The sequence below is a fragment of the Lynx rufus genome, unplaced genomic scaffold (assembly GCF_022079265.1).
Source record: "Lynx rufus isolate CCGP_SWC_20201006 ecotype Redwood Valley unplaced genomic scaffold, mLynRuf1.p SCAF_10, whole genome shotgun sequence".
NCBI lineage: Eukaryota > Metazoa > Chordata > Mammalia > Carnivora > Felidae > Lynx > Lynx rufus.
In genome coordinates, this window is record NW_025814824.1 from 84,144,227 (window position 1) to 84,166,716 (window position 22,490).

At 37.3% G+C, this 22,490-nt stretch overlaps 1 protein-coding gene across 1 annotated transcript in view; it reads right to left on the reverse strand.

Annotated features, from left to right (window-relative positions):
• Nucleotides 1-5,556: 5,556 nt before the first annotated feature.
• The window catches only part of PPP6C (protein phosphatase 6 catalytic subunit), a 34,703-nt gene continuing 17,769 nt past the window's right edge, over nucleotides 5,557-22,490 (reverse strand). Inside the window, exons 2-7 of the mRNA XM_047069419.1 lie at nucleotides 18,194-18,289; nucleotides 14,006-14,071; nucleotides 12,636-12,777; nucleotides 7,609-7,688; nucleotides 7,227-7,436; nucleotides 5,557-6,358 (exon numbers count right to left, since the gene is read on the reverse strand). Coding sequence (XP_046925375.1) covers nucleotides 6,110-6,358; nucleotides 7,227-7,436; nucleotides 7,609-7,688; nucleotides 12,636-12,777; nucleotides 14,006-14,071; nucleotides 18,194-18,289 — 843 coding nt within the window. The 3' untranslated portion in view covers nucleotides 5,557-6,109. The remainder of the gene's footprint in view (nucleotides 6,359-7,226; nucleotides 7,437-7,608; nucleotides 7,689-12,635; nucleotides 12,778-14,005; nucleotides 14,072-18,193; nucleotides 18,290-22,490) is intronic.

The window sequence follows — 22,490 nt, forward strand, 5'->3', positions numbered from 1 at the left end:
CTGGAGTAGGCGGAGAGGCGGGAGGAGGGCCTCGCGCCTCTGCCTGGCATGCCGCGGGGCCCGCCTCCTCCGCGCCTCTCCTCGGCTCCCATTGGCTAGAACTGTAGTGTAGCCGAAAGCCTGGCGGTCGATTGGACGCTCGGGCCGTCACATCCCGCCACCTAGAGTTTGGTTGAGACTGCAGGTGGCGGCGGAGGTGCCTTAGAGACTGCTAGCAGCGCCGGGGAGACCTAAGCGCCACCGTGCGCTGGAAAGTCGAAACTGCATCTCCGGCGCCAGACACCTGCCGGCAGGTTCTCCTGGCTCTGCGTCCTGCATTCCACACACCTGCTGGCGCCCCCCAACACTGCACCACGCCAGGACCAACAGCCAAGCACTGCAATTTCCCAAACTCCTCTGGCAGGTGCGACGGTGAGGTAACTCCAAAACGAGCTTCATTTTGAACCACCTCAATGCGGTCCCTGACTCTACATCATGCTGAAATGGTCTCACAGCTCACAGATACCCTTCATTGAGGATCCAGCAAGAAAACTGTAAGAGTCTACCAAAATAAAGCATGTTTCAGATGCTCAGTCCTCTGCAGAAAAGATCACAAGCTTGGGTGCTGGCTTCCAAGAAAGCAAGAGATTTTAAAAATTACCATGAAAGAAAAATCATCACTGCAAACAGAATTGATGCCATAACTAAAAGCAGTATGTTCCATTTTGGAAGGGCTAAATAGAATTGATCCTTGAGTGTGTGCTAACCGTCGTGTGACACTGCAGATGATTGTAAATTCAATGCCAGCTAATCAATTTAAAAATAAATTTCACTGCATTTGTCGACAGACCTAAGCATGCAAGACTACCAGCACAGAAGCACAGTATGTTACTGTTCATCTTCTACATTAATAAGATCATCCTTGAAAATAAGACATAATTCGTTAACATTTTATAAAATTGTTCCCTTTAATTAAATGTATTCTACAGCCTCTCTACATTCCATGTGAACAGGTTTTTGTTGTTGTTGTTGTTGTTGATAGATCCCTGGCATCTATTTGGAGCTGGGAGGAGGCATAAAACTTTCTCTTTTGCTATTTCCTATTTATTAGAACATGTTTTATGCATCAATAATGTGACAGCCTAGAGTAGATCACACCACCAGTTTGGGGACAAATGTCTCACAGACCCTCACAAATGGCAAAAATTAGGAGACTGGTTTTTCACAAAACCAAATTTATTTGACATAAAGGGCATTTTTATTCTGAGATGGCCCTTTTTTTTTAACATTTCATGTTAAAAATAATATTCCTTCTACAAAACAATGATGGTAAATCATAGGGGGGTCGGTTAAAATGGCTTTGACAAGAAAAACATGTCGAACATCTGTTGGTTTCCCCAAATTAATATTTTATGTAATCCCCAAATCAACAAACTACAGACAGTCTCAATGTCAACCAAACCAGAAAGGGAAGGGGGAAAAACCAGAAATATTTTTCAGATAAGACTGTGGCAGGTGGGGTCTGATTCCAGGTAGGATAACCAACTCACCAGAAGACTAATTTTGAAATATCATGCATTACAGTTCTTAAAAATAGGGATTAAAATCCCATGTGGTTTTCAAGATCTTTCATAATTGGCCAACTCCTCTGATACATGGTTCTGCCAACGGAGCTGCAGCTTTTCATTTCTTATGCCTTCCCAAGAGGTACCCTCAAGTCCCATCTTCATGTCACATGTAAGTTCTAGTAATCTCCGCTTGTTTTTACTATATAAGAAATGTATATCCCATCATTCCAGTTCACATTTAATTCACACTTCCTCTTTTAAGCCTTCCCCAATTACTCTATCCTATGTCAAACACTTCCTTCTCCAAATTTGTTGTAGTTCCAGAAGCCTCACTATATTAGCAACTATCTATTGCCTTAGATTACTCTTACTTCCCAACTACATTTAATTTGGGCAAATACTATATTAGAGTGAGCTCTCAATAAATAGCAGCTTTGGGCCAGGGACCAGGTGCTTTATGTGTGCTGTTTTTAATCTGGAGGTTAACCCTGTATGGTATTCTTATTTTAGACACAGAATTTTAGGATCTAGAGAACCCAACTCACTCAGGGTCATACAGCTACAAAAACCAATAATGCTTACGATGGCTTAAGAGGGTTTAAGATGTACTGTTGCATATCCTAAAGGAGTTGAAGTTCCAGCTCTCCTATGCAACCTTGCACAAGTTACCTATCCTAAGTCTGTTTCCTCATCTGAAGTCCTCCCCTAAGGGGCAGGGCACAGAAAGAGGTAATATAGTCATAGAACCATAGTAAAGGTAAACACAAAATAGGGCATGTACATCATTTAGCTAAGTTAGCTATTACTGCCTGGCAGAGCTGAGTTTTTACATAGATCTGATCCCAGAGCCTATATTCTTTATGCTATTCCATAACACCTCCATGTACTCTTTTATATCTCATTCCCATTTATACCCAAAAGCAGAGTGCTGAGAATAGTGGATGTCCAGGGTTTGAGTGGAACATACTTACGTAGTAAGTATTTTTGTTGATACACACAAAAAAATCTTCACAAATTTCATGCAGTTTTGAATAAAGAAAATATTTGAGTGATCCAAGTCAGAATAGTCTTACTCTCCTGAGGGTAAAAAAGGCAATCACCAACTGATTGGTAAAGAAATAGAAAATGAAGAAGAGGGGAATAAGGAACAAACAGTCCCCCAAGCATCTACTGTGTCGGACACCACGCTAGGGGACTTTGCAAATGCTTCTGGGTGTTTTACTACTGTATACTTCATCAGCATGAATACACACTGTAAACACACAATCGAAAGAGTTGTGACATCTCGTGATGCATGGTTCTGGGCATGGGGTCCAGGACATAACAATGACTACTTCCTTTAACGAACTGGAACACTTAGCTCAAAGTCAAATGCAAAACAAGAAAAAGTTTCACTTCTGTTTACTAGTCAAGCAACCAAGTGAAGGAATAAGCATTTTTTAGTTTAAATTGTGTTATATAAAATGCTAACTTTTGGTCGGGACATGCTACAGACTATGCATCAGATAAAATTTTCTGACAAACTTCCTATAATCTTTTTATTAATTTACACTGAGAGAATATAGCACCTTTCATCCAAGGAACTGAAGGTGCTTTACAAACATTAGCATTTAAAAAACAATTACAATTAAAAATCTGGATTCGTGCTGTTAAATCTCTTCGACTCCAGATACACAATTTTCTGGAGGCTGATGGAAAGCAATTCTATTTCTGACAACGAAAAAGGCTCAGAAAGAGTTCAGATTTGCTTTCACAATACAGGCATTTCCAAAACCTGGTGCTGGGCTCACAAAGCAAAAACACACAAATCTTAATGCAATGAACAATATTTCAAACCTTATTTCAAAAGCAAAACCCAGGGTTTAAGACGTCACAATCTTCCAACAGTTCTAGTCATCCAGACGGAGTAGGAGCTGATGCATGTTGCATATGAGATGTGCTCTTGATCCAGGCTTTTTATGTTCACACCCAAATGAACACATTTAAAGTGGTGAGATGTTTCAGAAAAAAGCATTAACCTATAAAAAGCTAGCCAAGAGCATATCAGGAAGAGGGGAAAGGGAGTCATTGGCAATTAAAAGTAGACAGTTCTCACTAGAGCCTAGGACACTTTATTAGAAACCAAGTATATCATCAGCAAATAAAAATAGTTATCACCCCCATTAATACAACATAAAGGATTTTACATTCAGCCTAGATACAGGGAGTAACAGATCCTCCTGCCTACAAATCTATGACTTGCAAGTATCTTCCACTACATGATTACTCTATATCGTACATAGCCCTTATTTAGTAGAGGGATCCAAATATTCCTTTTAGGCTTACAAAGTCCAATACATTCACTCTCTCTTCCCTTTACATGTCTAATAGTAAAAACTATTTTTTTTCATGCAAAAAAGCCGTTATTCAGCTGAAGAGAAAAAAATCAGACAAAATAGAGATGGCAATTAAGGAATGGACAGATTATTATTGGCACATGCCCAACTAGTGACAAACAAATGCAGTACACCATGACTTAAAAATAAAGGTCACATTACAGGGATAACTAAAACAACTACATCAATCTGAGCTAGGGAGTGTCAAATGGGAAGGGAGGGCTGAGGTTACCGATTTTATTGATACAACTTAAAAGCAGAGGAGCAAGCACTTAAATACAATTTATGGTAACAGAAAAAAATACTGCAGAGAGCTGTTCAAAGACCACACCAAGTTGTCTGTATCATTAATTTCCAGTGTTTCACAATTAGTAAAATACATAGCTACATATCCCTGTAAGATAAAAATACCTTTCCCCCTGAATTACACTGGGGTCAGGGCAGTAACACAAAGCTACTGACCCAACAGTTCAAGTGTGTGCAGCAAATGTCTTAGCCACTTCTTTCATATAGCTATACAATTAGAAACTAAACAAGGAGCTAGGTGGTTGTGGAAAAAAAAACAAAAAACAAAACATTATTGTGCTCATTTAATAAAAAAAAAAAAAAAAAAAAACCCTGATGAAAAATTATGTGCCAAGAAGCTTAGACTATAAAGATTTTTTATTGCATTTTTAGGTAACCTGGAAGTTCTTATCCTGAAGGGGAAAAGTTGGTTTTCAAAACTACCTGAACAGATACTAAAGTGCTTTATTAACTGGCTGGCTTCACAAAGATTTCCTGGAATGACAAAAATTAATTATAGTAGTAAAGGGATACCAACTATTTCACAAAATAGTAAATTCCCACATCACTTATGACCAGAGTCATAAGAGACACTGGAACACTTGTCCTTATTAAGTGGACAGTTGCATATAAAGAACCGATCATCACACCCTTTGGATATTCAAATTACTTACACAAAGCCGAAACATGGTATCACAGACCTTTACAAAAAAAAGGACAATTTGTTTCTTCCTACACTTTTTTAAATTTTGCTTCCAATTACAGTTCACAAATACAAGAGTCCTGACTTTTCAACCTTTCCAGTTGCAGTTAAAAAATGAACACTTTCTAAAAGTTAAGGTCAAGTGTTACAACAAGAGAAGAATGATTCCCATCGAAAAGTACACAGATTTTACTTAATGATACTCATGATAGATTGTAAACTGGATCGATCACATTCTACTCAACTGGTATCAAATGAACACATCAGCATTACAAGTATTAAATGTTTTTCTATTACTCTAGAGAATATAAACCAAAACATTAATATGGCAGTTATGTTCTTTAGGCACAGTTTAGTGATTTTTTTTTTTTTTTAAATAAATAGTATTGAATTTCGGTTGAAGTTTTAAACTCAATAACCAAAGGGTCAAGAACTCTGATTAGGAGGGGGGGAAAAAGAATAACTTTAAACTAACAATGTAAGCTGTTTAAAATTTCTAACACTTTAACCTATCTGGGTTTTATTTAAGAGTACTTTATTAAAAAATACAAGGAATCTGAAAAAAGATCAATACAATTATCTTACTGTACAAAGTCATATGCTGTAGCAGTTTTAACTAAAATTTAAAAACACAACAAGGAGGGCAGCCCTTTAGACCAATTTATTTTATATCCACTTAAAATATCATCCAACAAAGGACAATGACGTTTACATCTGGGACAGGTATACATAACTCGAGGCATCTGCAGTCCATCGTGCCCACTGAATAACAACTTTGCTGCTGAAATTTCTTAAAACTTACCAAACTAAAACAAAAGGCTGAATGATACAAAAGGAGGAGCATTTCGGTGTAGTCTGTTCTGTCAATTGGCTTTTTAAAAAGAGGAAACACATCCTGTTTCCCCCAGACCAGTAAATAAGCAAGAGCTACATGCAGCAGTGTGAGTATTAAGACATTTCTCAAGTCTTTTCAAATGAGTCCAAGGTGGGGATGGGATGGGGGAGAAAATTGATAGAAAAACATTGCTATAGACACCGTAACAAACAATAAATTTAGATAATTTAAAATTAAAAAAAAAAGGCAAGAGGCAGCATTTCAGCAGCAAAGTGCTCGATAAAAAGTATATTGAAGAGGGTAATACACGAGAGTTGGGGTAAGAAGAGGGCAGAAAAATGGGTCAGCAGGATGGGCGAAGGCCTCAAAGGAAATACGGCGTCGTCGTTCTGGGAGGAATAACACGTTCTGAATCTGGAACTGCCCGGAATAACTTTGGTTCTCTTGTATTTACATCTTTGAAGACCATGATCGAAGCAATGTTTCCACAACGATAGCAGTAATTAGGAGCTGACCATACTGTTACCAGCTTCTCATCAAACATAAATTTATAGCCTTCGTGCACTAGTTGGTGTGCTCTGCAGATGAGTTTTAAGTTGTTGATATGGACAAACTGTAATTTAGAAAGGTTTTGTTAAGTAACCAGCACATTAAAAAAAAAAATCATGCTACATCAATAAAAGAATAATATCTAATGAAGTATAAATCCTGTTACTACTAGAGTTCTCATGATTACAAAACCCATTCTACTAGTTATCCCCAAAAATTCCAGTAAGTTACACACAAATACAGCTGCTTTGACCTAAGTTATGGAAATCATCCAGTCACGTAATTATTTAAAAGTTTCTGGACAAAAAAGCATTCTATAAGTACTAGCAGATATGAAAAAAGTTTTTATGGTGTAATAATAAGTATATTGCTATTAATATCTATCATACTGAGGGTTTAGTATGATCCTTAAAAGAATTCTGAGATTTATCGTCCTTCTTTTGTAACTTAACAGAAGCTCAGAGAACATAAATAACTTACTTAAATTATGCTGAACCCAGCTCTTTCATTCCATTATGTTGGATTACTTCCTTATATAAGCTCATCCCTACATGTGTATGTAATGTGTGTGTATTTAACTGAAAACAGCCTAACCTCAAAAGTTGGCTTTTCACTATAAAAACACATATCAAATCATCATGATGTACATCTAAAACTAATACAACGTTACACGTCAATTACATCTCAATTAAAAATATAGTAAAAATTGTTTACCTGTGTGTGTGTCTATCTTGCCCTTGCTATATTAATATTTAATTGCAATATTTGAAAGAAAAGAAACATTTATTTTATACATATTACCAAGTGGATACTGAGGAAGACATACATGATAAGCTAGATGAGAAACAGACGGTTGTTATCTACAGCCACATAGTTCTTTATGTAGTCTACTAGCAACCAACAAACCATTTTCTCAAAAAAACTGGCTTTACCTCATTTGTGACCTTTGCGCCAAAAAGCCAACCTGCTCCTCGGGGACTGATTGCCCAAGTATCCACATCTTCAGGATCTGACCAAACCAGATCACAAAATGCTCCTTTATGAGGAATTTCCTGATTCCGTTCAATGGTTCGAATTTGATCCAGTGTTTTGATATCAGGAGATAAACCACCATGAACACACAAAATCTGCTCATCTATTAACTAGCAAAAAGGATAACAGAGTTGAAAGTGTAATAATAAACCCAGTCATATCTAAATTCATCAATGAATGCTAATGATAACAATATAATTGAGATGGCAATTGGATGAAAGTATGCAAAGTGTTACTGGCAGGAAAATACTTAAGCTTTTACAAAGATTTCCATAAACTTACAGCTGCTACTGTGAGCATGTCGAAAACTTTGGTACAATATCTCCAGGCATTAGCATTTCCATATTTGGTTTGGCACTCATCTATCAAAGAAACAGAAGAGTTCTCACTAATGAAGTTCTGAATCTGCTGATAAAAATAAAGAATACTTCCAATAATAAAGAAGTTTAGCTTAAACTAGGATGGCAAATTATGACACTTATTGAGCCCTGGTAGGTCTTCCATGTAGAGCCATGAAGGAGACGAGTGTTTAACTAGTCTAAGAATGTGGTCCTGCTTTTCATTCCAGAAGCAGCCCTACAAAGCAGCTGACATCAACATGCTATAATCAGGGAGAGCTAAATATTAAATTCACATAACCCAAAACAAATGCTTTTATCTAGTATGTTATTCACACTGGACAATTCTATCAAGCTGAGTAATTTCTTTAATGTGACCACCTTATTCTACTAGGGTAAACTAATTAGAGGACCCTTAATTACAGGAGCATGGGTAATTCCTATCTCAACATTTCTCAGGCCTAGATTGTCTCCTCTGAGATTTCTGCAAATCATGCAATGAAATACTTGAGCTTCAGTAAGTACACCTGCAGTCATCACTGGGAGACAGACTGCCAATCAGGTCCTTACATATTCCTAGCTGAACACTTTCTATGCTGTCTACAACAGTTAATAGGATATTCATCTCTTCTTTCAATTAATACCATGGAAGTTCTGTTCTTTGACTTCTTCCTTAATTTTGAAAAAAAAAAGTAACATATCGTTATTACAATGATATAGAAGACTACAGGGTATGGTCCATCCTCATGATTCTCTAAATTACATGTCTGTGTGAAGCAGGATCCTTATGTAAACTCACCATGAGAGAGAGAGCCAAAGCATAAGAGACTCGTAAAAACTGAGAACAAACTGAGGGCTGACGGGGGGTGGGTGATCAGTATTGAAGAGGGCATCTTTTGGGATGAGCACTGGGTGTTGTATGGAAACCAATTTGACAATAAATTTCATATATTTAAAAAAAAAAAAAAGAAAGAAAAAAAAAGAAAAAAGAAACTCACCATGAGAGCGCTAACACTGAGCTGAGCTTGCAGACAGGAATCTTGTCTTTTTCATCTTCATACATACACAAAGCATTTGGTTCACAATAACTGCTCAGTATACATTTATCAGTGTGAACTGAAGGCCCAATATAATTAATAGCTATATATGGACATTTTTACTACTTCAAAATCAATGTTAAGTTCCATGTTGACTAAAATTATCTCCCACCTGAGGAGCTCGTGGGCTTCCTGTCATTAAAACCATAGATAGGCACAGCTTGGGAACAAGAGAATTCAATACTAGATGTTATGCTGTTGTCATTTTCTTCGGTAAAGGCATCTTGATTAAAATGTTGTCTTTAAAAAAAAAAGTCTTCCTTCTCTTCCTCCTTTTTTGCCTTTCATTGATAAATGTTGGTCAGGGGCACCTGGATGGCTCAGTGAGTTTAGTGTCCCACTTCAGCTCAAGTCATGAGCTGTAGGTTCGTGAGCTCAAGCCCCACATCGGGATTCTTTGTTCCCCATCTCTGCCCCTCCCCTACTCATGAGCATGCCAGTGCATGCGCACATGCTCGCTCGCTCTCTCTCTCTCTCTCAAAAATAAACAAACATTAAAAAAATAGACGTTGAGCAAAAATGAACTACTGGGACTTCATCAAAATAAAAAGCTTCTGCACAGAGAAGGAAACAATCAGCAAAACTAAAAGGCAACCGGCAGAATGGGAGAAGATATTTGCAAATGGCATATCAGATAAAGGGTTAGTATCCAAAATCTATAAAGAACTTATTAAACTCCACACCCAAAAAGCAAATAATCCAGTGAAGAAATGGGCGAAAGAGATGAATAGACACTTCTCCAAGGAAGACATCCAGATAGCCAACCGACACATGAAAAAATGCTCAACATCATGCATCATCGGGGAAATACAAATCAAAACCACAATGAGACACCACCTTACACCTGTCAGAATGGCTAACATTAACAACTCAGGCAACAACAGATGTTGGCAAGGATGTGGAGAAAGAGGATCTCTTTTGCATTGTTGGTGGGAATGCAAGCTGGTGCAGCCACTCTGGAAAACAGTATGGAGGTTCCTCAAAAAAACTAAAAATAGAACTACCCTATGACCCAGCAATTGCACTACTAGGCATTTATCCATGGGATACAGGTGTGCTGTTTCTAAGGGACACATGCACCCCCATGTTTATAGCAGCACTATTCACAATAGCCAAAGTATGGAAAGAGCCCATATGTCCATCGATGGATGAATGGATAAAGAAGATGTGGTACATATATACAATGGAGTATTTACTCGGCAATCAAAAAGAATGAAATCTTGCCATTTCCAACTACGTGGATGGAACTGAAGGGTATTATGCAAAGTGAAATTAGTCAGAGAAAGACAAAAATCATATGACTTCACTCATATGAGGACTTTAAAAGACAAAACAGATGAACATAAGGGAAGGGAAACAAAAGTAATATAAAAACAGGGAGGGCGACAAAACAGAAGAGACTCATAAATATGGAGAACAAACTGAGGGTGGCTGGAGGGGTTGTGGGAGGGGGGATGGGCTAAACGCGTAAGGGGCATTAAAGAATCTACTCCTGAAATCATTGTTTCACTATATGCTAACTAATTTGGATGTAAATTTTAAAAAATAAAAAATAAAATTTAAAAAAAGATGTTGATTGGGGCGCCTAAGTAGCTTAGTTGGTTAAGCGTCCAACGGGCTCAGATCATGATCTCAAAGCTGGCAGGTTCAAGCCCCGCATCAGGCTCTGTGCTGACAGCTCAGAGCCTGGAGACTGCATTGGATTCTGTGTCTCCCTCTCTCTGCCCCTCCCCTGCTCACGCTTTGCCTCTTTCTCTCTTTCAAAAATAAACACTAAAAAAAAATTTAAACTTATAAAAAAAAAGTTGGTCAAATTTGGGGGTGTAGTAATATGTATAATAACAAGCTTAGAGCCAGTTGGCTTTTACTAACACCACAGTATGTACTATCCAAACTATTAACTGTCTTGCATAAGAATCAAAAAATTTTAATTCAAATGGTACTTGGTATTTTATGAATGAAAACCAGAAGTAACTTGTAAAAACAAGTAACAGCCATCTAACTTTTCAATTACTAATAACAAAGTTATATAAACAATAAATTATCAAAATTTCTCAATTTAATAATTCACAATGGCTTACAAATCAAAGAGTTAAGAGTTTACTTATCTTTATTTTTTAGCTTACCTTTATAATGACAAAAAAGAATCCAAAATATAAAATCCAAAACTAAAGGGTCATGAGATAAATATTTTCAAATTTCTCAATATCCACCTTAACTGTGCTTAAGGAAATTTCATGTTAATAATCTCAATAGCTCTGCTATCTTCTTCAAAGAGCTTCCTAACCTCATTTTTTTTTTAAAGATTTTATTTAAGTTTGAAAGAGCTTGTGTGCACATGCACAAGACGAGGGTTGGGGACAGAGAGACAGGGAGAGAGAGAATCTCAAGCAGGCTTCATGCTAACAGCGTCAGCACCCCCTGAAAGATTAATTGATTCATGGCGCCCCTTACAGGTTTTACTTTAAAGTAATCTCTATATTCAACGTAGGGCTCGAACTCACAACCCAATAATCAAGAGTTACTGCTTTACCAACTGAGCCAGCCAGTCTCTCTCTAACCTCATTTTTTAAAACTTTCAACCATATAAAAGTTTTATAGAAGCAGATATTTTGATTTTAATGGCTAAGTTCTGTTTCTGATCCCTGAGGTCCTGGCATTCTCTGGAGCAAGCACACGGGCAGACAAATGGATACATACATACATACATAATTTTATATATGTAAAAGGATATTCTTTCAGCTATGTGTATAACAGCAATTTAAAAACAACTCCAAGGTTCAATGTTAAAGGTATTAGTTTAATCAATTATAGTACATCCATATAGTGTAATATGATACAACTATAAAAATAATGTCAATGAAGTGAAAAAAGGCTGGTCACAGCATTAAGTGAAAAAAGCAGGTATGTACACACACAAAAATATGTTTACAAACACACACATACACACATATACATAGAATAGGTTCTCAAACTTTCTTTTTTTTTTTTAACTTTTTTTTTAACGTTTATTTATTTTTGGGACAGAGAGAGACAGAGCATGAACGGGGGAGGGGCAGAGAGAGAGGGAGACACAGAATCTGAAGCAGGCTCCAGGCTCTGAGCCATCAGCCCAGAGCCCGACGCGGGGCTCGAACTCACGGACCGCGAGATCGTGACCTGAATTGAAGTCGGACGCTTAACCAACTGAGCCACCCAGGCGCCCCGGTTCTCAAACTTTCAAGAGCAGAACATTCACCTTTAGTAGATTCTAGGATTCCCACTCCAAAAGGTTTTCAGTGGGGTCCAACAATGCACATTTTTAACAAGCACCCCAGATGATTCCAATAAGGTAAACTGAGGACTACACTTTGAGGCACACATCTAGAAAGATGTACACCAAAAATTTAAGAATAGCTCTCTCACCAGGGGCACCTGGTTGGTTGAGTGTCCAACTCTTGATTTTGGCTCAGGTCATGATCTCGCAGTTTATGAGACTGAGCCCCATAATGGGCTCTGTGCTGACAGTGCAGAGTCTGCTTGGGATTCTGTCTCTCCCTCTCTCTCTACCCCTACCCCACTCTCATGCATGCTCATGCTCTTTCACTCTCTCAAAATAAACAAATAAGCATTTAAAAAAAAAAAAAAAAAAGAATAGTTCTCTCTCCATGGTAAGGTTCTTGATTGGGGAAAGAGGAGGATTTAAAGGTTGAGAAAGTAGGGGTGCCTACGTGGCTCAGTCAGTTGAGCCAAAGTCATGATGCCAAGGTTGTGGGATCGAGCCCCACATCAGGCTCCACACTGAATATGGAGTCTGCTTAGGATTCCGTTTCTCTCTCCCTCTGCCTCTCTTACTCTCAAAAAAAAAAAAGAATCAGAGAATAGAAAGTCTTACCATAAAATCCATACACCTGTGTTATCTGTCTACTCTCATGATTTCCTCGCAAAAGTGTAATACGATCAGGCCATTTAGCCTTTAGTGCAAGAAGGTAAGTGAAGGTCTCCAAACTATAGTAGCCTCTGTCTACAAAATCACCCTGTAAAATAAAAGTTTACAGTTAGAAACAATAGCAACAATATTTTTTTAATTATACCAAAGTGTACAAACTCAGAGACCCAGTCAAAAATAACAAAAATGAAGAATCAAACATTGAATTATTTGAATATTGGATTTTAACAAAAAATTCAAATTGAAGTAAATAACTATTTCTACTAAATGTCTGTGCTAGTCTTAGGATTCAAGAGCAGTGCAGGAACCTGCTGTGCAATTCTCTCAAGGATCTTCCCTGGAAAATCACCATTTTTCCAATTCTCTATCGCCTACACTAGCAGATATTTCTAAAAGGTCATGTGTGAATCAAAAAACTTTAGATGAATTTCAAAAATCACTTTAACTGCATCAGAAAAGCTACCAAATTGAAGAAATAGTATTTTTGTAAAAGCAGATACCAAAATTATACTACTGTTCTGGGTTCAGCTTTGTATTTAACAACTGCATGTAAAGCCATACTAATTACACTTCTCATTAATGTCTTACTTGGGACAATATTAGAACAATAGGAAGACACCTAAAAGAATAGGAAAGTGACCCACAAACCTTTAGAAGGGAGGAAAATGACAGGATTCAGACAAAATTCAACAGTAACATTACATTCCAAAAGGAAACTAAGCAAATATCCACCTTAATACCAAATGTGTATATGCCTATATTCATCAATCCACAGATTAATAAACGATGAAATTGCTCAAAACGTGTGATAAAACAACAGTAAAATTAAGATTTGTGTCTGGGGCGCCTGGGTGGCGCAGTCGGTTAAGCGTCCGACTTCAGCCAGGCCACGATCTCGCGGTCCGGGAGTTCGAGCCCCGCGTCAGGCTCTGGGCTGATGGCTCAGAGCCTGGAGCCTGTTTCCGATTCTGTGTCTCCCTCTCTCTCTGCTCCTCCCCCGTTCATGCTCTGTCTCTCTCTGTCCCAAAAATAAATAAACGTTGAAATTAAGATTTGTGTCTTAAATCTATGGTTCTGGGCTATATTTCTGCCAGTCACTACTTAGGGCTACAACCCAGTCCTATGCACACAGCAATTTACTAAAGCAATTATTTTCAACTAGATGACATGGCAAAATGTAAAAAAATACAGAATCACCTTTTCATGTATTTAAATAGTGAATGTCACATGGCAATGAAATTATTACATAATTTACATGTAGCAAGTCAGATCTTTTCCATTTTAATAAATATTTGGTATCATTGGGGTTTACGTACCATAAATATGTAGTTTGTGTCAGGAACCTGACCTCCAGTTCTGAATAGCTCACAAAGGTCATAAAACTATAAAAGAAAGGCAATATATGCTGATTACAAAGTCCTGTGAAGGAGTAAAATAATAAAACTGAGAGCGAAATATGTAAAGAAGCATTTAATTAAGAAGACCTCAAATATTTACACTTACAAAAAGAAATTAAGTGTGAGCAAAACTGCCAAGCACACAGCTCTCAAGCTTAAAAAAAAGCACTAAAATAAATCTCACAATTACCATTAAAGTCATTCCTAGATCATTAATATTACAGGCCTTCCCCCTCAAATTTCTGTCATTTATCTCCCCATCTATCACTTGAGAATTTTTTTTAAGTAATTTCTATGCACAGCATGGGACCTGAACTCATGACTCTGAGATTAAGACTTGCATGCTCTACAGACTGAGACAGCCAGGCATTCCATCACTTGAGTATTTGAAATAACTGATCATTTATCTAACTTGTCAATAAGCTAACCTAACCACCCCACCACATACTCAGTAACTATTTTAATGAGACAAAAGATAAGAAAACAAGTGGATAAGAATTTCTTTCAAAGAATAAATTTACATGATACTTCATAGTATCTTGAAGAGCAAATCAACCTACCTTCCTACACTCTACTTTGGAGATGTGTGTACCCTCAGGCTCTACAGCTATGGAGTGTCTTCTCAATAATTAGTAAAACAGAACTGTTTATTTCATCATATTCTATTTGACTGAAAATTGGAAACTCATAAATTGTCCATTTGGTAACTTCAGTCAACTAGATTATCTTAATCCTAATTTCTAAAGAAAACTTCACAGTTTGTCTAAGAAAGGATTTTGAATTAAAGGAATTGACTGTAATATATTATACCAACTACAACTAATTATTTCCTATACAGTTAATCTTCTACACTTGAAACTAAAAAATTATTACTTAAATTTCTAACACTTAAAACAGTAATCTTAGTCACAGTGAACAAAACTGAAATTTAAATGTTAACTACTAAAAGAAATAAAGCACTACTCTTTATAATGTTTCATAAATCTGAAGCGTTGTTACTTGCTTAGAGTTAAGAAAAACTTTAACAAGTTTACAATAAAATTTTCCTATCTTCTTAAAATTAGCAAGCAAATAAATGAAACAAATGTTCAACTCAGTCAAGTGGTAAACTTTTGTCCAAAGTATTTGCTGTCCATTTCTACTATGTAAAGACCTTCCCTTTGAAAGTATACTTCTCAATTCCCAACCCACAGATGTATATATGATATATACATATCATTTACATAGTATATACACACACACATAATATGAGCGTGTGTGTGTGCGTGTGCACACACGTGTTACTCTGGCCTAATATTTCCACTTCTTTGACTATATCCTAAGGGCAAAAAGAAGGAAGGAAGGAAGGAAGGAAGGAAGGAAGGAAGGAAGGAAGGACGGAAGGAAATAAATGCTGTGTGAAAATATAGAAAATGTGTTACAACATCATTTATAACAAAAGAAACAACCTTCACGACTAACATAAGACACTATTTTAACAAAGTATGATCTACCAACTCAAAGGCCTGGACCAATCGTGAATAATGATTATAATGCCTGGGTGGCTTGTCAGTTGAACATCCAACTTCGGCTCTCATGGTTCATGAGTTCAAGCCCCATGTGAGGCTTTGCACTGACAGCATGGAGCCTGCTTCAGATTTTCTGTCTTCCTCTCTCTCTCTGCCCCTCAACTCAATCTCTTTTAAAAATAAATGTTAAAATTTTTTTCTTTTAAATACTAATGGTTATGATGGAAACTATGTACCAAAATAAAAAAACAATTAGGGAAAAGAATGTAACACAAAAGTTTACCTATAATAAACTACACAATTTTGTTATGTAAAAATTGAGTATGTACACACAGAGAGTCAGAAAGGGAACATTTAAAAGTTTTATAAAACAGTTGCTTTTGTAAAGGTATGGTAGAAGTGTCCTTTAACTCCTATTCATGTTTATAGTTCTTATAGTTCTTATAGCTATATGTTCTTAAATAAAAACTTTTTAAGTTCCCATTTACCCTATATACATTTAAAAGATGATCAAATATTCTGCTTTAGGGACCCAACAGTTCCTGCCCCAGAATGGAAGTTTTGCCAGAATTAACGAACATAATAAACATTTACTGAGAACATGTGAAGACAACTAAGCTTGTCCTACATTACTGGAAGCTCACCTCATCATTTCACAAATAATCTCTAACGTGTATTATGTTTTCCACATCACAGAAACTCTATAAATGTTCTCATTTTAAAACACAAGCAATCCTGAAGTGGATTTTATTCCATTGTTTGAGGCAAGGAAACAGCTGGCTAGCTCAGTAGTTTTTAAACTTCTTAGCTTCAGGAACATTCATAATTCATATTCTTAAAAATCAGAGGTCCCCAAAAAGTTTTTTGCTTATATCAACTGCTATTAACCATATTAGAAAACTAATCACTTTTTAATATTTAATTTTTTAAATCAGTAACAACTCATTAAATAGTAACACAGATTTCTAATGAAAAATAAACAATGTTTTCAAAAACAAAACAAATTTAATGTCTGGCTAAATAGATTTTCATAACCTGACTCTGTATTCAACCTGTTGGGATATTTTTATTTTACAAAAGAGCATTTTAAGAACATTAAGAAATAACGGTACATATTCCTTTAATACATCAAAACTTGACAAGTGGTCTTTTCCTACTCTGTTAGTAACAAAGACAGACTGGTCTAACACTCTCAGTAGCTAACACACTGGTCATTTGGAAAACAGAAATGATATTTCATTATACATCACCAAAAATCATATTTGTTAATATCACACTAACAGAAAAGTAAGAAAGTAAGTATATATGTATATATGTATGTATGTATGTATGTATGATTTTCCAGAAAAGTCTTTAAGTATCAGAAGCTGATAGCCTCAGGGCACCCAGTCAGTCACTTCCAACTCTTGATTTCATCTCAGGTTATGATCTCACAATTTGTGGGTTCAAGCCCTGCATTGGGCTCTGCGCTGTCAGAGCTTGCTTGGAATTCTCTCTCTCTCCCTCTCTCTGCCCCTCCCCTACTTGCTCACTCGCGCTCTTGTTCTCTCTCTCTCTCTCCCTGGCCCCTCTCAAAAAAAAAAAAAAAAAAGTGACAGCATAGGCCTGTCACAAGCTAAAGTAGCCTCTTTTTTTATGGAACACTATTTTTACTTGAGATAATGAAAGATATACGATGGGTATTTGGCAAACATCTTTGCAACAGTGAAGGAAGTGAGCCAGTCACTTCAAGGAAACAATTGACAGTATTTATTGCCAATGACAAAATTTGAGTTTTCAAATGAAAAAAATAGGATTGAAAATTTGAGTCCACAGAACTGTCACTGTATCATATGTCTTACAGCCACAATTCCATTGTATGCATACAGCAGACTGAGTTGAGTGTTCTGTTCAGCTTTCACTCCCAGTTTAAAACCAAAAACCAAAAACCAAACCAAAAAAAAAAAAAAAAAAAGAAAAACAAATACAAATACCTCTACAAAACACAGAGGGTTTCCAGCTAGGCTATATGGTGACAGTAAGAGTCTAAAGATGAGGTGTACTCCTCCTGCCACTGCTTTGAAACTCTTAAAAAACAAACAAAAACCTAGCAGGTGAGAAAAGGAGACAAATCCTCCTCCTCCTATTCTAGCAGTGACTTGCTGTGAAATCACGCACCAACAATTTTATCTTTCTGAACCTTTGCTATCTCATTCCCACTAAGGAAATGATACATTAAAATATGACATGAATGAGTAAAGTGAATAAATAGAAATGAATAGAATAGAAAATTAGTGCCTAAAACCAAAGCACCTCCTGTTAATCACAATCACTGTGAACTGTCCACATTTATTTTCTCTCTTCCCCATTCCACAGAGCAATAATGCTGCATTCTATCCACTTTGCAAGTATAATTTCAACAAATTCCATGAATAATTTGATCACTGCTTTTACTCACTGTATTAGTAACCAGGAATCATTAGTGTCACACAGACTGAGGCAATCTACCAAATGACCAGCTGTTTTTGTTGTTTTTCTGGTGGCTTTTTCACAGCACAAATGGAAACACACATGGACTATGGACAGTACAAAAGCTAAAAATCTGCTCATGAAATTTTACCTGTCCGTGTATGTCTCCACACACTGTTACTGGTGTTGATACTGGCTGGACATTTGACTCTTCTAAGAGGAGGTCACAAACATAGTCACATAGCCGCTGTAGAAAGAGAAAATAGAATGCAACCTTTCACTACAATATTAAAACTAAAGATCAAATGCAAAAAAGAATATGTATATTGTTTCATAGGAAAGGAAACTACCCTTTAATGATTCTATGATATGATTTCTGTCTGTTTTTTGCCTTCATCTCATAATGCCTGCGAACAATACAATGGCTATTCCAAAATACAAACTCCCTGGCTACACAGACAATAGGTTTAAGAAAACATCTTTAAAGAAACTGTAAAATGATGTTTTTCACCAAACAAATAAATGTAAGAGTAAATAATTTTAACATGAAAAGTTTTTTATCTACTAATTTCTATCTACTAATTTTTAAAGTAAATTGCAAACCATGCACTTACCATATGACCTAGCAACTGCACTCAGCAATGAAAATTTATGTCCACATAAAAATCTGTGCACAAGTGTCCACAGAAGCTTAATTCATAACAGCCAAAAATTGGAAACAAATCAATGTCCTTCAACAAGTGAATAACTGAATTAACTGTTTATTCATTCCATGGAATACTATTCAATAATAAAAGAAACCACTGACACATAACAACCTGGATGAATCTCAAGAGATTTATGTTGAGTGAGGAAAAAAAAAAAAAACCCTATCCCAAAAGGTTACATAAGGTATGATTCCATTTATATAACACTCTTGAAGTAACAAATTTATACAAATGGAGACCAGCTTAGTGATTGCCAGGGGTCCAGAAGTTAGGAGGAACAGGAGGGGAGTGGGTATGATTACAAAAAGACAAAATGAGGAATCCTTTTGGTAATGGAAATGTCTGTGTCTTGAATATGGGGTTGGATACATAAAACTACAGATGTATTAAGATTGCATAGAACTGAATACACACACACACACACACACACACAACACAAATGAGTACAATAAAAACTGGTGAAATCTGAACAAGATCATGGGTTGTGTCAATGTCAATATCCTGGTTGTGGTACTGCTACCACAGTTCTACAAGACCTTACTCCTAGGGAAAACTGAGTAAAGGGTACATAGGATCTCTCAGTATTATTTCTTTCAACTACAAATAAATCCAGTTATTTCGAAATAAAAATTAAAATTTAATTAATTACAAAATGTAAACCTAAAATTGAGGAGTCACCCTACTTTTTAAAAAGAACTGTAGGGGCACTTGGATGGCTCAGTTGGGTGAGGGCCCAACTCTTGATTTCGGCTCAGGTCATGATCTAAGGCTTCATGAGTTCCAGCCCTGCATCAGGCTGTGTGCTGGCAGCACAGAGTCTGCTTGGGATTCTCTCTCTCCTGCCCCTCTCCCCACTTGCTCTCTCTCTCTCAAAATAAACACACACACAAAAAAAAAAAAAACTTAATGAAAAACCATTTGTCCTCTGAAAACATATCAAAAGATTTTGTAGAAGGAAAATGATTCTCCCAACAGTGCTATGGAGAAGGAAGTGTATCATCTTGCTCTCCATGGAGAACTGGAAGAGAACCTACCTTCCAAGACCAGTTTATACTAGTCAGAGGCCCTACTGGGTTTTATGATAGGTCTGCCAAGAAAGGAGAAATTAAACTACACAAGCATTAAAAAGGTATTTTATTATTTTTTTTAATGTTTTATTTTTGAGACAGGGAGAGACAGAGCATGAACAGGGGAGGGTCAGAGAAAGGGAGACACAGAATCTGAAGCAGGCTCCAAGCTCTGAGCTGTCAGCACAGAGTCCGACGTGGGGCTTGAACTCACGGACCGCGAGATCATGACCTGAGCCGAAGTCGGCCACTTAACGACTGAGTCACCCAGGTGCCCCTAAAAAAGTATTTTAAAAATTTTACTTACTTACTTAATTAATTAATTAAAAGGGGAGGCACCTCACTGGCTCAGTCAGTAGAGCATGAGACCCTTGATCTCAGGGTCATGAGTTCAAGCCCCAGGTTGGGTGTACAGCTTATTCTTAAAAGAAAAAAAAAAAAAAAAACAACTATGCAGACATAATGAAATTATTTTAAACATTAAAAAATCTAAACGCAACAACTTACTTAAACATATGAGAGACACACTTTAACAGCTATAGCTACTGTATACAGAGCCAAGCATAGGAAAGAACTCACAATGAGAGGGCAGGGGAGGCCCCTTGAAAGAAAATGAGGGGAAATATAGCTGCTCAGAAAATTTCAAAATAAAATGGCTTGTTATTATTCCTAGGGTAAATTCATGATCTTCAAATACCACCTCAAAGGCAAGATCTTTCGTCTGGCCTAGAGTCCTTCTGGCCTTGGGTGTCTGCGTAGCTAGCTCCCTCTTGGGTTGAATTTCCCACAATCTTCAGATGCTTCACCGATCTTTACTCCTGCCAATAATCCATCCACTATTCATAACAGGAATAGACACCAGTGAGTAAAACAATGTTTCTGAACTCAGAGCCTTACCTTTACAATAAAAGATGGTCTCTCAAGGTTCTTTCAGTTACACAATTCTGGCTTACATTTGTAAAGGAAAAAAAATCCAGCTTTTTCTTTCCTATGTAGGGAAAAACTCAGTCTTCCCTAGTGTGTGCTTCTTTCCTGTGTGTTTCCTTTACTAGTCACACAGAACATTCACACTCTGGTCACCAAATGTGCAGAGGTTTTTTCCCCCCACAACAAGAAATTCTCTGTGACACCAGCTGGTTGTCCTACAATTTAACTCAATTCTGCCACTACCCATCCAGATCCCACAAGGGCTCAGTCCCACAAGACTGTGCCACCTCTTCCCCACCACAGACACATACTACAGACATCAATCACAAGTTCAGGTTATCACCTATGTTTCTGACCAACTGGCTGCAGATCAAAGGTTATGGAGGTTACAAAGATCTCCTCCTTGGGTTTAATTAATTTGCTAGAGCAGCTCACAGACTCAGGAAAACATTTACTTACATTTATCAGTTTATTAAAGAATATGACAAAGAGAATGAATGAACATCAGATGGAATGTTCCCCCATACTTCGGGGATTTTATGGAGACTTCATCATGTAGACATGATCCATTATTAACTCCATTTTCAGCCCTTCTCTCTCTGAAAAGAATGGGGGGCAGGACTGAAAATGCTAAACTTTTTTTTTTTTTTTAATTTTTTTTTTCAACGTTTATTTTTGGGACAGAGAGAGACAGAGCATGAACGGGGGAGGGGCAGAGAGAGAGGGAGACACAGAATCGGAAACAGGCTCCAGGCTCTGAGCCATCAGCCCAGAGCCCGACGCGGGGCTCGAGCTCACGGACCGCGAGATCCTGACCTGGCTGAAGTCAGACGCTTAACCGACTACGCCACCCAGGCGCCCCGAAAATGCTAAACTTCTAATCACGGTTTGGCCTTCCCGGTGACCAGCCTATATCCAGGAGCCATGTAGAAGCCCACCCAGGGTTACCTCATTAGAACAAGACATTGCTATCACCCAAGACATTATAAGGGTTTCTGTGATAGGAACTGGGGGCAGAGACCAATATACATTTTCTATTATATCACAGCACCAAAGACCACCTATGTCTGGGGGGCCTGGGTGGCTCAGGTCGTGATATCACTATTTGTGAGTTCGACCTGGCACCAGGCTCTCTGCTCTCAACTCAGAGCCTGTTTCAAATACTCTGTGGCCCTCTCTCCCACTCGCATGCTCTTTGTCTCTCTCTCTCTTAAAAATAAATAAACATTAGGGGCGCCTGGGTGGTTTAGCAGGTTAAGTGGCCGACTTCCATTCAGGTCATAATGTCATGGTTTTTAAGTTCAAGCCCCAGGTTGGGCTCTGAGCTTTGCATTTTCTGCCCATCCCCCACTTGCATGTGCACCTTCACACACACCCCCCCTCAAAAATACATAAACATTTAAAAAAAAAAAACCCTCCTATGTCAAATCTCTCACTGGACCCAGATGATAAGACTGAGACCCACAAGCATTCAGGTCACAAAGTTACTTAATTTTTCCAACAGATCTGGGATCCTGGTTACCTACCTCTTTTCACTGTACTATCTTGAATATTCAGCTGTTCAACATAACAAATATTTACTGAGAGTCTAATATGATTACCAGTTATTATTCTAGAAACAAAGTAAATAAATAGTAATGACCAAACAGAATAAAAGCCCTGATCTCAGGGGCTTATACTCTAATGAGGAGAGGTATAGAAAATAAACAAGTAAAAAATATATACATATTACTTTTTCAGATACTAA